The sequence below is a fragment of the Penaeus japonicus genome, unplaced genomic scaffold, assembly GCF_977035675.1.
Source record: "Penaeus japonicus unplaced genomic scaffold, GWHDUDI00000001_assembly GWHDUDI00000013, whole genome shotgun sequence".
Taxonomy (NCBI): domain Eukaryota; kingdom Metazoa; phylum Arthropoda; class Malacostraca; order Decapoda; family Penaeidae; genus Penaeus; species Penaeus japonicus.
Window position 1 is genome coordinate 37,526,146 of NW_028234415.1, and position 17,500 is coordinate 37,543,645.

General features: G+C 34.3%; 1 protein-coding gene across 5 annotated transcripts in view; it reads right to left on the reverse strand.

Moving 5' to 3' along the window:
- LOC122267105 (uncharacterized) overlaps positions 1-17,500 on the reverse strand; it is a 21,675-nt gene that overhangs the window by 2,650 nt on the left and 1,525 nt on the right. The window contains exons 2-6 of one of the 5 annotated variants that reach the window (XM_043037093.2): positions 15,128-15,214; positions 14,406-14,576; positions 14,087-14,251; positions 13,667-13,813; positions 6,428-7,069 (exon numbers count right to left, since the gene is read on the reverse strand). In XM_043037093.2, coding sequence (XP_042893027.2) covers positions 6,875-7,069; positions 13,667-13,813; positions 14,087-14,251; positions 14,406-14,576; positions 15,128-15,214 — 765 coding nt within the window. In that variant the 3' untranslated portion in view covers positions 6,428-6,874. Of the gene's footprint in view, positions 1-6,427; positions 7,070-8,356; positions 9,261-13,666; positions 13,814-14,086; positions 14,252-14,405; positions 14,577-15,127; positions 15,215-17,500 lie in introns of those variants that run through there. The other 4 variants (XM_043037114.2, XM_043037100.2, XM_043037107.2 and 1 more) reach the window with 4 other exon arrangements.

A 17,500-nucleotide genomic window follows, 5' to 3' on the forward strand; every position in this document is an offset into this window, starting at 1 on the left:
ATATGTGACTCCTTAGAACTTGCATATCATGAAAATGCACAGAAGAAAAATCATTCCAATTAGCAATTAGCAAGACCTTAACCTTTCTTTGTGAATGTAGAGTCAAACATTTTTTTCAAGATATAGTGAAATAAAGAAAAATGGGCAATATATAAACTAACCTCATCATCCACCATGTGTGCAAAGTAGATATCAGAACATTTGCACAATATATAAGGACCACAATTATATGTTAGCTTGTAATAAATCCCAATTTCAAATATCCTTTTCTATACTCAGAGGTAGAGCTTAAATTCTCCAATCAATGATGGCTCTTGATATTCCTATTTGTTACAAAGTCTTCTTTATCTTCACATTCCTTTCTTTTCTCTTCCCAAACTTGTGTCCTAATTTAAGTACCTTCATTGTATTAGGAGTTTCTCAAAAAAAGATCATAAGCATATTAAGGATTGATGTAAGTGCATCTTGGAGCCTACTGACATTTATTTACTTTCTATGGAAGCATTTACATAGCAATGAATATAAAGCAGTTACAATGTAAGTCCTTGTTGAATAAATACTAAACAATATCATCTGGCTGCAAAATTCAAAAGCTTGTATATATGAAAATGCTATATATGAGGTACATACTTTATATATTGAGCACCATACCAAGGAAAAATATTTCACAAAAATATTAGTAAATGGTGAATGTGTCTGAAGTCTGTATAGCTTATGACATGATATCCTATCTATCTTGCATATAAAATAACACTGCTATACAAATGTGTATAAAATTATCTATAAATATATGGGCAAAAGCTTTTTGCATTATCTTTACTCTTTATATCATACCATCAATCTATAACTATACTACATACAGAAAGATTATATGTTAAAATCTATTTCATGCATCACATTCAGTTCTTTTATACACTTGACAACAAGAAAATAAAACCATCTTTACATTACCACTCATTAAAAGTTATGATGCATCTAAAGTATACCTAACATGGGCACCTTATTTTCTTGTCAATATAAAACAATGAATAATAATTACCAGAGCCAATACTTATGTACACTTGCTTCCATGAGTTTGCTTCAGCCACAGCACACATTCAATATGGTAGTTCAATTCTAGCAAAACAGAAAATGTGACATTCCATGTCAAAATAAACATCTTTAACAATGATATGCACCATTAAATTAATCACAGTAAACATGATCCTAAAAAAGCTGACCGACGTAATGCCCTATCAAATTAAAAAATAAAATAATGTAATAATCATACAGTATACAACACAACTCTTCAAGAAAACAACAGCACCATTAACAGCAAAGGAACTTAATTTTACATCATTTCATAATATTTTTTCTATATTCTTTATGCTTAGTCCAACAACAAAAATATGTTCCATTGGATTTTCTTTCTATTTCAGATTAAAAGTGGATATACTAATTCATCCTCAGATGTTCTAATAACTTTCTATAATCATGTAGATATGAAAATGTATGACTTTCTATTTACATGGTTTCAATATTTATTGTATATATCAATCTTCAGATATGGATATTCACATCAATTGTTAACTATGTGGACAAATATTATTTCTTAAAATTCATGAGGAATTATGATTCAATGATATCATACAGGCACCTTTATAACAAATATAACCAAGACTGGCATTGCCATATACAGTTTTTACGAGAACTATTTCAGTTCATCTACATGACAAAAAAACAAATCGTTAAGGCTGTTAACCCATTCGCGTGGATGACGAGCTGACACGTTTCGTGGTTTTAGCATCAAATAAAGGCTAGTGCGCCCGAGAATTCCGAGGCATTAGGCTTATGCGTTCGAAAACCCCGGCATTGTGACCATTCAGAGCCGGAATCACCCCGGCATGAATGGGTTAAACGTGACTGAGATCTTCCTAACTATCATCTTTTAAGAAAGAAGTCATTATCAAAGATTTACATAAATCACAACAACTGAATTTCCAGTGAAAAAAAAACAAAAAAACAGCAACATCTGTCACATAAAGTCGAAGCACCTCTAGAGAATGGAAATGAAATTAATTGTGCGAAAATTATTACTTGGCAGCTACAGTCAATACTTCTTTGATGATACACAGTATGTATAATTAGTTTGCATTATAGGGAGATACTTGTTATCTCTGAGGTCTGGGATAATTTTTCTCATATGCAAATTTGATTTGTAGGACATGATACTTTACCCATTTACACCTGGTGATGTGACATCACATCATGCAAATATTTCACTCCCATCAGGTGACATCCTATCACGTCATATCTCCCTCAAAACATACTTTTTACATTGTTACATATGTATATAATCATAGGAGTTCCATCTATATGGACACATTTTTATTCACTTGTGAAAATAATGTAAATGAATTATGCAAACATAAGCCCAGGCATGAATGGGTTAAGAATTACACAAATACTGAAATCTTTGTTTAAATGATTAAGTGCCACCAAACTGAACAGTCAGACTGGCATTTGGCATTGAATGATCGAGAACATCAAAAAGAACCTTTAATCACAGAGACACAATGGTGCAATTTAGTCTAATCTTATGGCAGTCTATCATTCTAAAAATATTCTCATGTATTAGTTATGTATTTCTTAGACATCACATCAAAGTACTGTATTTGCTATGGCCACAAATCTTGAACATGCATATGAGAAATATGACCCCACATTTCAGAGGGGAAAAAAAATTATCCTTTACAGTGTACACTGAAGCGGTATATTTTCTATATACCATAGTGGAAATATTGCTTTCAAAAGCTAGCATCATTTTTGCTTAGTTGAGTTTTCCTCTATTCATTAAACATTAACCATGCAGAACTGGGAGTGGGTTTAATGAATTATCTTTTGTTTTTACACGTAGCACCAAGGAGTCAATTGCTAGGTCTACAATAAGGTAGATTAGAGGATTTTGTGATTACAAAGCCAAATGAGTTAACCAATACTATTCTCAGTAAATATTTATCTGGCCTACAATATTGCAAAATTAACAGACATTTTAACACTTTTGATGGGCTTTTTGTGAAAGACCTCTATTGTATAAGTAAGATATATATCAATGATTTATATATCAATATCCCTATCATTTGGCTTTGTGATGATTACCAGAGTATCATATACTCCAACAATCCTTATGTTTGATCTCACCAAGATGAAGGCAAACATCTGAGACAATAATCAACAAAAAAAGCCCTAATACTAATGTGTAGGTGGCAACAATAACACTGCTTATGCCTGGTGAGTATTGCCTATGACCAGTCCCTCCTGCAATTATAAATGAAAGATATTTTAAGTTGGGAATCATTATTTATGATGCCTTGAATCAAAACTAGAAACAAAATGAGGCAAGTGACATAACAAGCAAAAGAAAAGGGGAAAAAAGTGACAGGGTTTGGATGGTCATATTTTTTCACAGATGTCTTTGCCTTAAATCACCTATATATAGAAGAGGGAGAATAACATTGCATGGACCAGAAAAAAGGTTGGTATTTTCTGCCTGCTGATTGTAAACTGAATGATCTGCCAATACTATTAGCGAATCTGCCTAACAATCACACAGTCCAATGCCATCACTGTTTTTGCAACAATATCTTGGCAATGGTATGAAAAAATCTTAATGTTATAGGTCTTCAAACTTACTCTGTAAACTATTATCAGCACTAGTAGTTAACAGATATAAAGCAACTGAAATTTCAAAATTGACCACCATCTTGCTTACCTCACTTTCACAGGGAATGCCACAATTTCCCTTTTAATCATATAATATGACTGTAATACATATATAATCAAATTACTTTGGCAAACATAACCTATCCCCAATGGGCATGTGATTGTTAACCCCTAAAGGATGCTCTGTCTTACAATCTGACACAGAAACATTTCCATCCACACAAAAAACACTGTATTATTGGAATCTCCACATTAAATCAGATTCTGGTTTCCAGTCGAATATTGGTACTGCAGGTTGTAACCCGAGTATGACTAAATCTCGTATGTGCATCCAATAGAGGTTAAAGAGTTCAATCTTATTATGAAGAGATGTAGGACCTTGATTTTGGGAGTCACAGTGAGTCTGACCCTCAACCAGCCAAAATAAGCCATCACTTTCAACCACACTACTTATTACTAGTGAGACCATTAAGTTTTCACTGCATTACCTTTCAACTGCATTCATACATATTCTCAGTTCTAAAAAAATGCAAAATGAAAACTTCAAATGAGAGAGAGAACTATTTAATTAACCCCTTGACTACAAGATCCTCCAAAATAGGACCTTAGGATTCCCAACAAATCTAGAGGTTTCTGTGGTCCAACATCTATAAAGGAGAATACAATATTAGGAAAATATTACCAGAAATCTTCCAGGACCATCAACCTTTCCAAGCTAGTGTTCTGGATTACAGCATGAAGTCACTTATCACCATGATGCCCAATGGGGTATCATTGTATTCAAGGGATTAACCCCTTAACGATGGATGACATGATGTCACGTCATGGCCCAGTTGGTCTTACCCCTAGGGACGCAATATCACGACATGATCAGGCGTGGAGCATCTAGCCACCACCTCAACGGACAAATAGTCCATGGCATTTGGCCTGCACATTTCGAAATACCTCAGCATAATGTCTAGGCAGAGCCAAAAATTGTTAATGGGTTAAGTAAAGTAAACAAATGTTCTCCCTATTTGTATACTGAGTTACCTCCACTTATATTGAATTCATTATCATAGAGAACACTGCTTTTCATAACTTTGTGTTTTCATCACAAAATTACATGTATATTTCTAACCTCTATTACAACTTATTTCAACTGAGCTTGTGAGGATATGGCTGCCAAAGTGCTAGGAATGAAAAGACTAACACACAATACTTTATAGCATTTAAATTCCAAACTATTCAAAAATTCTTAGCAAACATCAAACCTTTCTACTGGCAAAGGAACATCAGACAGCTTTCCTACAAGCTCAAAGAGAAGGCAACATGTTTTACTACTTTGTGTGTCATCTAACAAGGTATCTTTCAGTGTTTCTTTATACAGTATACTTATTAGTAATCATAACATACAATGATAAAAAAAAAATACAAAAACTTTCATGATTACACATCTACTAAGACTACCTTCATTAACCAACAAAAAACACCAAAAGACAAACTCAAGTCATCGTGTGTGTGTGTGTGTGTGTGTGTGTGTGTGTGTGTGTGTGTGTGTGTGTGTGTGTGTGTGTGTGTGTGTGTGTGTGTGTGTGTGTGTGTGTGTGTGTGTGTGTGTGTGTGTGTGTGTGTGTGTGTGTGTGTGTGTGTGTGCATGTGTGTGTGTGTGTGTGTGTGTGTGTGTGTGCATATGTGTGTGTGCATATGTGTGTGTGCATATGTGTGTGTGCATATGTGTGTGTGCATATGTGTGTGTGCATATGTGTGTGTGCATATGTGTGTGCATATGTGTGTGTGCATATGTGTGTGTGTGCATGTGTGTGTGTGTGTGCATATGTGTGTGTGCATATGTGTGTGTGCATGTGTGTGTGCATATGTGTGTGCATATGTGTGCGTGTGCATATGTGTGCGTGTGCATATGTGTGCGTGTGCATGTGTGCGTGTGCATAAGTGTGCGTGCATATGTGTGTGTGCATATGTGTGTGTGTGCATGTGTGTGTGTGTGTGCATGTGTGTGTGTGCATATGTGTGTGTGCGTATGTGTGTGTGTGTGTGTGTGTGTGTGTGTGTGTGTGTGTGTGTGTGTGTGTGTGTGTGTGTGCATATGTGTGTGTGTGTGCATATGTGTGTGTGTGTGCATGTGTGTGTGTGTGTGTGTGTGTGTGTGTGTGTGTGTGTGTGTGTGTGTGTGTGTGTGTGTGTGTGTGTGTGTGTGTGTGTGTGTGTGTGTGTGTGTGTGTGCATATGTGTGTGCATATGTGTGTGTGTGCATATGTGTGTGTGTGCATATGTGTGCATATGTGTGTGTGTGTGTGTGTGTGTGTGTGTGTGTGTGTGTGTGTGTGTGTGTGTGTGTGTGTGTGTGTGTGTGTGTGTGTGTGTGTGTGTGTGTGTGTGTGTGTGTGCATATGTGTGTGTGCATATGTGTGTGTGCATATGTGTGTGTGTGCATATGTGTGTGTGTGCATATGTGTGTGTGTGCATATGTGTGTGCATATGTGTGTGTGCATATGTGTGTGTGCATATGTGTGTGTGTGCATATGTGTGTGTGCATATGTGTGTGTGCATATGTGTGTGTGTGCATATGTGTGTGTGTGCATATGTGTGTGTGCATATGTGTGTGTGCATATGTGTGTGTGTGTGCATATGTGTGTGTGTGCATATGTGTGTGTGTGCATATGTGTGTGTGTGTGTGCATATGTGTGTGTGTGCATATGTGTGTGTGCATATGTGTGTGTGCATATGTGTGTGTGTGTGTGTGTGTGTGTGTGTGTGTGTGTGTGTGTGTGTGTGTGTGTGTGTGTGTGTGTGTGTGTGTGTGTGTGTGTGTGTGTGTGTGTGTGTGTGTGTGTGTGTGTGTGTCTGATGCTCATATGCTACATCCAGAACAAATACTTAAAGCTATGGTATATCTGTATTTTCTCTTATTATAGTAATGATATTTTACCCAAAACACATCAAATGAAGACAGCATATTAATAACAAGGGACTTCTTTTATAATGAGCTAACAGGTATAGACTTGAAGATTTGAAAACATATTTCAAAAAGCATCCATGTTTCCCTGGAAATAATGAAAATTGTCTTGTGAGAATCTCAGCTTAAAATATAGATTAACAGTAACTTCCATTAAGACTTCATATACAAAACCAAATCAAGACAACATATCTGTGCCAACAATTATCGCTCAACCTAAACCCATGTCGACATTTCAGTCACTTCCTTTGTATGGACTTTAGACATCCAATACTTCACTTCATTAGCTGCAAATGAGGGAGAAGAGGTAGAGGAAGAGGAAGGGGAGTTATATGAAGAAGATGAAGAGGATGGGCTAGATGATACTTCGGCTATATCACTACTTCTCTTATAAGGTAGCCGGATATCAGGCTGAAACATGGAGAAAGAGTACACTTAGCTAACAATATAGATATTACATGTACTGGAAGTCATCCTCAGAACCTATAATTACTATTCAAACCAATAAAACACCTACAGACCTGCAGATTCATAATAATATCAATAACAGTAATAATAATTTAAGGTGTGGTGACAGGCTCTTGAGACTGTCAAGTCAATTGTGGCTCTTAATTACCCCCTCTGTGCAAAGAAATGACCGGAGTTACTATCCACAGACAGTGTGGGACTGAACGTCTGTCCACAATATTGCCCTGCTACCACAGCATTACAGAGTTCTGGTAAAGGGAAGAATAATGCCATGGCCTTATTATTTGTTTCTGCCTTTATCATTATATATTATGTATAACACTAATACAATTATCACATAAAAAATTTGATTTCATCAGATGAAAAAAATTATTTTCTATTTTCTTTCTTCTCCTTTGAAAATTTTGACTTGTATCTACATATCTGTTTATTTACCAATATCTTTCCTACATGCATGCTAGATGCCTTTTTACTATCATAACAAACCTATGTAATCACTTTTTTTATCCTTGTTCTCGTTTAACCTGTAATCATTCTTTTTAAGAAAAAAGTAATCCCCTGTGAAGTTATAATGAAAATATAAAAGCTGCTTTACTATGGATGATGTGGGTTCAGCAATCATTAATATGTTCATGTAGACTATTATTTGACACCTGGCCCCCCCTAATTAAAGATATTAGCTGCTCAAAGTAGGGGGTGTCAGGACACACAACTTCCCTTCTTGTCTAACAATTAGATCAAAACTCTCCAGATGTTTGATCTTGAGTGGTGCTGTTATCATATTTCTTCATTTTCCTTTTCTTGGTCTTTGTGGAAACTGTAATCCTTTCTCAGCATTACATAAATACTTTCCTATCAGGCTCTATCACTGCACTAATGAGTGTCGCCAACATGCTCTTCCTACGCTCTTACAGACAATGAAGTGGCCCAGCCATGATGCCAGATTCACTAGAAAACATATCAGTGATTACTTTACATTATCTATTTATTTAACCCATTCATCACGCCCATTCCCCCACGTTACGTGTTTTTCGTTACGTTTCGGGGTTTCAGTCGCGGCCGCCGCCGATCTGGCTGGCCGGGGCGGCGGGCGGTCGGAGCGAGCGGGCAGCCCAGGCTCGCGGCCCGTGCGCCCGAGAATCTCGAAGCGTTCAGATGATGCGTTCGAAAACCTCGGTATAGCGACCGTGCAAAGCCGGAATGGCCCCGGCGTGAATGGGTTAAAACATAGTTTTGACACCCAGGAAAATATCTTGCAGAACACACAAGCCACACACTCGCAGTGGTCCTTTGAATCCCTTTGCTACAGGCGTTTCAAATTATGTAAAACAAAAAAATTAAGGCCACTAAATGCCTTTATGTATTAGGGTGTCATCAGAAGACAAAACTTAATTCCTCGTTTTCAATTTATTCATATTTCTTCACCGCAATATTCTCCCCTTAAACAATCAATCAAGATTATCTATGCTACCATAGATGAATATATAAAGACGTACTAAAAAAGATACTGTAAACTAAGACTGTAAGAGATATGATATAATCAATTTTCAGTCTTCTGTTATTCTCAAAGTGCACATTTTTGATAAGAGAATGACATACCAGATCATTATGAACTGGACATCATTATCAACTTATAAATCTCAGTTTCCTCCAGTCCAAAACTTCTTTACAAACCTAAAATAAGTTAGGTTGCATGGAACATCATGAGGCTGGAAAAAAAACTAAATATAACTTCATATTGAATTCATCCTATATATCAATTATGGAAGTTGGAGACCTTTCTCTTCACATTATTCAATTAAAATGTTGATTGTTGTATTGTGCTTTGTTTTAGGCATGTGTATCAATGACCCCATTATGGTGAAGTGGTGTGCCAAATTTGGCATTTGGCTAAATATAGCACACTTCCATGAAACAGTCCTCTTGCAAATCACTGCACTATGTCCATTTCCCCTTAATTCAGCATTTCAGTCTTTTCATTTCATTTCACACTCAAGCTAACAAGCAGGTTATGGTCAGATGACAACAGCTGAGAAACATAAGCCTTTGCTTGATCAGATGCCATGATTTGCGCTGATCACTTGTCCCTAAAATCCAGCACTGTACTTAGGTATCACTAAACACATCTCCATAACTGAAAAGATGCATTCTTTAATAATAAATTATGAACTAAATTTATTTCTATATCTTAGGAAATAAAATAGTATGACCTTAATTTCATGCAAAGTACAATTAATTAAAAATCATCTCTAACAAATACACTATCTATAATAAATATCTTGGTAACTATTCAAAAGAATATAGACATTCTAGGAAATTTGTGTTCTTAATAGTCCTGTCTGTATGGGAGACAACAATGAAATCTAATCTTTAAAATCACTCAATTTGTTGGCTTTCCAAACAACTAGGCTTTTCACGTAATAAAAAGAAATATATATATCATATTTTGACACTTCACTCAATAATCTCATGGAAGCTAATTTTGAAGGATAATTGTACTTGTGATAATAATGATATCAGTAATAGTAGTAATAGTAATAAGGACTATCATTAACCCATTGCAGACGGGTGTCATGACATACATGATGTAGGAGCTTTGGCCTGACAACGGGTGTCATGACATAAATGATGTTCACGGATTTTGGATCACAGTGCTATTTTATTGTTCTATGACAAAGGAGTGAGTGATGATGGCAATTGGAGTCATAATTACTGCAATTACCGTAATATTAAGTTAACTTAACGTCCAAAACCTTTCTCCTAGCACCAGTAGCACTATCTTTATAGAGCGATGGCAGACAGCAAGTTGACGACCTCTTGCTCTAAAGTACTGCTGATGAAGGATGTGCAGGTAGAATGAAAAGAGAAAGGTGACTCAATCCATATCCAGTGTCTAAAATGAGCTGTGCCAATATGGATTCCTTTCACTGTGGCACTCACAGTCACAAGCACAGGTTTCCTTCCTCTTCCCTACTTCATGTTATCTTCATTGTAGGTGGTTATATGTTTCTTACTCGTTCATGACAGCACAAAAATACGAAAAAATAAAGTTGCTTTTTGTCCTCCCATAAAACAGCAATACTTCTATCACATTAAGTATAAAGAAAATAATGAGCTAATATGGATCATATACTACAATTTTAGTCAACTGCAGCATTGATAGAGCCTGTCATATGGCACATATGTCTCTAAACTCAGCAAAACACGCAAAAAATAAAACACAAAAACGGCTCTAGTTTTACATTGAGATTTACACTGAGATTCAAATTATGTTGCTTCAAGCTGCTTCACTCTAAAATAAAACCTATCCTGGAGACTGGGCAAGCGAATCTATCCCTGTTTGCAATGGGTTAATATAATATTAGTATTAAAAATCATATTATCATTATCACTAATATAATTATCATCATCATTTTCATCATCTTCATTAACATTATTTAATACCATTTTTATTATCATCAACCCTGTTACAAACCTAATACCTGCACATTTTGGTTTTCTACGTTCCTCTCCAATGCGCAATTTAAAGGAGTAAAAATATTTCTCTGAAAAAAAATTTCATGGAGGATTACAGGTCCATATTCCTTCATTTGAAATTCTGAAAATTGAAAAGTTCTGAAAAGTCTTGTCATGGAGCGTGGAGTGTCAGTCATCTCTATATAACAGGCTTGTTTGGTGCACATACAGCTACTCTAACTCTACACCCACTTGCCATGTGGCAGGCATCAGTTGTGTCTCAGCACTTGTAATGTTTACATGTGTGTCTGCTGTTCGCTGATATTTTGCTTTTTATTCTGTGTTACCATTAACACCAGGTGACATGATATCCCATCATGGCTTTTCATACTGGCCTGATAACATTCCGAACAGTGATCAGCTACAGCCAGAGCAGGCAAATAGCCCGAGGCATTTGGCCTGTACATTTGAAATACCCTGATGTTTAGACCGATTGGAGTTACAACCACTCCATCGTTATCAGGTAGTCTCACTGTGCAAATGTCAAAGAGAGCTACCGATAACATTAGCCTTTACTCATCCCACTTAGTGTGAATGTTCATATGTTTTTGCTGCAGTGTTAATGTTTGATCATGGGGTCAAAACACACTTGGACCCAAAGGTTTCAGATAAGGGATTGTGGACCTGTATAAGAAAATGTTTGGAAGGTAATATGGACAGCAACAATAGTTCAGAATGAGAGGCCAACCTGCATTTAAGGATATATGATTTTTTTTTTTTTTTTTTTTTTTTTTTTAATAAATAATACCAATACTTCTATTACTACTACTTCTATTACTACTACTTCTATTACTACTTCTATTATTACTTCTATCAATCATCATCATCACCATCATCATCATAACAATAGTAACAATATTATCAATTAAATTAATAACAATAAAATCAAATTGGTAATAACTATAAAAATAATTTATCATTATCATTATTATTTTCATCATCATTATTATTTTCATCATCATTATTATTTTCATCATTATTATTATTATCATTATTACAACAATGAGTATGACAATGGCAAAATGATAATGGCCATCATTATCATTTTCATTATCATTAAAATCATTATCTTTATCAAAATCATTATCATCATGAAAATCATTATGATTACAATCATTATCATTATAAACATTATTCTCATGATCAAAATCATTACCACTATTAAAATCATTATCATTATCATTATCATCATTATCTTTATCTCCATCATGATCATACAATTCTTACTTTCATAATCATTATCATTAATATTTATATCATTGTTGTTATCACTGTTATCAATAATATTGCTATTCCTATTTGCATCCCTATTAACCCTTTCCCGACAAGGCACTCGCTACGCGAAGACCCCGATTGCAATATTGCATTGTAATCGTCACACTGGCATGACACTCCGGCATCAGGAGTTTGGCTGTGTCACACGAGTGTGACGCACCGTCGTCATTGGGTTAATACTCTTAATATCATTACCACTACTATTGCCATTATCATTAATATTATTAGCATTACATAATTTTCACTTTTATCATTATTATCATTAACTTTATTATCATCACTTATATCATCTTTTTTATTATCAGTTTCATACTCTATCATTATTTTTATTACTAATCTTTTTATTATTACGTTCACTAGTTTAATCATTATTATCTTTAACATCAATATCTATATCAATATCATTACCATTATCATATAATTATTACCATTTTGCTTTTCATTATCATAATTGTAATAAAAATAACAAATCAACCACATACTCAACTTCAGGTTGGTAATATTCTGTGAATCATCTGACTTCTTTCTAAATTGTTAGTAATATAAAAATAAAAACTTCCATGTATCATAAAGAAAAATATGCTCCTGTTTTTCTCTGAACAGAGTAATATTTACCACACTTTTCTACTCTTATGGCAGCTTCTTCCTTATCTATGACCTAAATTAATCCAGAAACTGCACAGAAACATTGTTAACCCTTTAACGACAGGTGACAAGATATCACGTCTAGTGGTTTTTGGATTAAACTCCGGGGATGAGATATTTAGTCAAGCCCGGCACGCCAGGTGGTCGGGCATACAGCACTCGGCCGCACTAGCCGAGAATCCCGAGGCGTTAGGCTTATGCATTAGTAATATCCCGGCATTTCGACCATTTAGAGCCAAAATAGCCCCATCATTAACGGGTTAACTACTTCTTTCATAATAAATGTGAAAAAAAACAATATATCCTTATTTTCAAGACATGTCTTACATAAACAAGTTGTTACATGGAAGATTCAAGATGGACTCATTTTTTCTCTCCTGCAAAAGAATACCTTAAAAAAAATTACTTTTTCTTAATAACTATATCTAAAAAGAAAAATAAACTATCAAAAAGGGTTAAAGTTTGGCGAGTTTCCCATTCTTACCATTAACCTTTATTCAAATTCCCCAAATTTTCCTGATGTTCACTTACCACCATACACAATGAAAACAAAAAACAAAATCAATCACAGTTTACTGGGATAGACACAATAAAAGGTGCTTGCAGGATAATGTAGCTGAAATCAAAAATGATCAGCTCACATATTCATACATTTTTTACTACCGTACTACTATAGCATGAACATGAGAACAGTAGACTACATTCAAATCTTCTAACATAAACAGTATAACATAAAAATAGACCTAAGACAAGGGAAAACAAATAGACATAATCTATATGTGAAGAAAGAAACAGGTCTTCTCGGTTGTACAGACATTTTATCAGCATTTGAGGCTTAGCTCTTAAAACACTTAGAGAGACAACATCAATTGTAGGAAGTTGAAGCAAACAGAAAAAGCAAAAAGCTTTATGATTTGAAACTGTAATACCTTAAAAAAGTAGTTATATCATAATAAAAAAGTACCAAGACAAGAAAAAACTTGAGGAAATTCAACACTCTTTAATTTGATACTCCCTCACCAGCAAAAAATTCTAGCTTCTTAAATACCACACATCAACACTTTTGATCAACTATAACCAACTTTAGAAATTAACCAGGATTACCTGTCCCTGAGTACATGTTGGTGACTGTGATTGCAAGGCAGTAGGGTCTGTAGAAACAGTCTCTCCACTTGCAGTATTTGTTGACAGTTCTCCAGTTGTGGTCCAACCAGCCATTTCAGCTTCTTCCTCCTCCTTCAATTTTGCTTCCTGTATGTAATATATGTCATAATTAATAAAATCTCTAACCCTTATTTTTCCTAACTACAATACAATTACATGACTCAAGATGTAAATTTCAGCAACAGAAATTCATTTCTCAATGACAGATATTTAAAATTGGAATTTATTAAATCTATAAACCAGATTTCATGAAAAATGCATGTTATGCAAAATTTACTTCTTCTAGGCAAAAATAATCAATAAACAATTGTAAAATCATTTCTCAACAAAGAAAAAGCACAAAAGAAATTTGTACACTACCTCTTCCATAGCTCGATTGTATTCATCAATTTCATACTGGTACTTAGGTGACGTAATGCCCAGGAAATTTGCCAGGCTTTCACCTACATAGTCACAGGCCGAGAGCATTGAGCTGCCTGAGTACAGCATCCAGTAATAAATCCATGGACCCCATGTTAATGCTTTCTGTAAAATACCATACAAAATCTACTGTATCAGCTATGTTTTTAGGATTCCATTTCAATTTAACTTTAAAAAATCACCTTTTTCTACAGAATTATTATTTCTATTATAATCACAAAGTAATCATATATTCTTAAATAAAAACTAGAAGATTTACAGGATCTGACACAGCTAGAGAATCAGGCTTGCTCTCTTCCTCCTCCTCATCTTCTGTACTATACTCTTCAAGAGTCCCATCAGAGAAGTGCAGGACACGGCGAGGTTTCTTCAGTTTGCGACTCTTCCCTGCTTCTGCTTGAGCGGCATCTTTTCTTGTATAATTTGCTGCCTATTAAAACAAATTAAAATGATAATGAAGTACTTACAAATTACCATTCATGTGTGCTCTTTACAGATTAATGTATTCAATGCTGTTAATCAATCACCAATACCAAAGCGTGTGATATTCCACATCAACTGGACAACATACAGTTCCCAATCTATGCTAACAGTTCATTTTACAAAAAAACATGGCTTACAAGGAAATCTTAAAAATTAATCATCACAAAGAAATTTTCACACTGTTACATTTTCAATACACAGACGTCAGTTCCTCATTCTGTTTCCCACAACTGATGTGTTGTCAGATTGTAATGAAGTTTGACAATTCCTTCAGTGTTCAATTATGCAAAGTACCTGTTGGACTTTACCTGAGACTAAATTAAGTGTGGGCACAATCTCAAACAAGCATATCTCACAAACTAGCAATACAAGGACATTCCTTGATACTCGCTATCATGGAACACAAAAAGCTGCAGACACAGAAAAAAAATACAAATACAAATACAACTCTTCCCACATTTATATTGCATGACCCTACTTGATACACAACTCACGTACTCCATATTTGGTTGAACAACTAGCACTGAGGGAATTCTCTCTGCCCAGGATTGTCTTCAGTTCCATTTCCTTAGATGAACTACCTGACTGAAACAACTCTTCTTGGTAATAAAGAAATTAAGTATTTCTACAGGATAAGTAGTAGAGTAAGGAATGATTAGTGAGAAATAATGTTCAAACCTATTTTCTTCAATTCTGACTGATACTAAAATAAATAAATACAATTTAATCCATAACATAAAGCTTGGTGGGTCACAATAGAAGTTTGTTTTTCTCCAATGCACTTTGCTTTACTTTTGCTCAAATCTGCACATAATCTTTTCTATAACACAGTTATTCTTGGCAAGTTTCTCTCTGCTCACCTGTTGCCTCTTCTACCTCCTTATTTCAGTTAGTTTTGCACACAGGTCAGGTCAACTGATTTGTATAGTGAGCTCAATACATATCCTCTCTATCTCACACTCCATCTTGCTCTCCCTGCTCTCCTCTCTCGAGCTCGTTCTTACTCTCATAGTCCATAATGAGGGCATGATACAAGTTGTAAATATACCTTGCACATTATACAATGAAATCTAGATTACTCTAAAAAACTTGTATATTTACTGGGTGATGCAGAAATTTAAAATCAAAATTTTCATACAATACAAACTATGTAAAAATATATTGAGAGGTATTGTCTAAAAATGGTTTCCAATGGTTGTGATAAGGAATTATTAAAAGGGAAGATTCAATCAAAAACAGAATATTCAAACTTAAACACAGATCATTATTTTGTTAAATGTCAACCAGAACTCAAGGCAACTTAATGAAGTGTTTGTTAAAATGTCCTTTTAACTCTTCTCTCTCTTTAAGTCTAGCTATATTTAAACAAACTTCTGAAAGTGGAAACCCTCCATTTATAAATAAATGTGTGTATATGTGTATATAAATACAGATATTAATATATATATATATATATATATATATATATATATATATATTATATATATATATATATATATATATATGTATATGTATATATATATATATATTATATATATATATATATATATATATATATATATATATATATATATATATATATATATATATATATATATATGTATGTATATGTATATATATATATATATATATATATATATATATATATATATATATATATATATATATATATATATATATATATATACATACATATATATATATATATATATATATATATATATATATATATATATATATATATAAATATATATATATATATATATATATATATATATATATATATATACATATATATGAATATATATATATATATATATATAATATACATACATATATATATATATATATATATATATATATATATATATATATATATACATATATATATATATATATATATATATATATATTAATATATATATTTTTTTTTCTTCTTTTTTTAATCATATGTTTACTAAATCAAAAAATCCTCAGGATATTTGGAATAATGATGTAATCATCAAACTTTATACATGATTCCACAGCCGTGTGTAAAATTAGGATTGGATCAGTTACACATTCTAATAGTAAAGTTATTCAACACATGTTGACTATGTCAGCCTTTATAAGCTGAGTGAGTGAGTGAGTGAGTGAGTGAGTGAGTGAGTGAGTGAGTGAGTGAGTGAGTGAGTGAGTGAGTGAGTGAGTGAGTGAGTGAGTGAGTGAGTGTGTGAGTGAGTGAGTGAGTGAGTGAGTGAGTGAGTGAGTGAGTGAGTGAGTGTGTGAGTGAGTGAGTGAGTGAGTGAGTGAGTGAGTCAGTGAGTGAGTCAGTGAGTGAGTCAGTGAGTGAGTCAGTGAGTGAGTCAGTGAGTGAGTCAGTGCACGAGTGAGTGACTTTTTTACATAGAGTGAGTGAGTGCACAAGTGAGTGATTGCATGAGTGAGTGAGCGATTGCATGAGTGAGTGAGAGATTGTGTGAGTGAGTGAGTAAGTGATTGTGTGAGCCAGTGAGTGAGTGAGTGTGTAAATTTATGTTTGTTTATTTATTTGTTTATCTATTTGTTTGTTTGATTGTTTGTTTGTTTGCTAAACCTCTGCAACAGATATCTAATACCATAAGTCTGGAAAATAATAGAAAATATACACATCTCATGATACCCAGCCCAGGTATTTGTTCAGCCCAGGCTGAACAAATTAACCCAATGACGACGGTGCGTCACACCCGTGTGACACAGCGAAAAACTCCCGTTCCGGGGCGTCATCCTATTGTGACGATTTCATTGCAATATTGCAATCGCCCGGCATATGGGACTTCGCGTAGAAAGTGCACCCGTCGGGAAAGGGTTAACCCTTTGGCCGCAGTATTTTTAAATAAGTTTATACAGCCT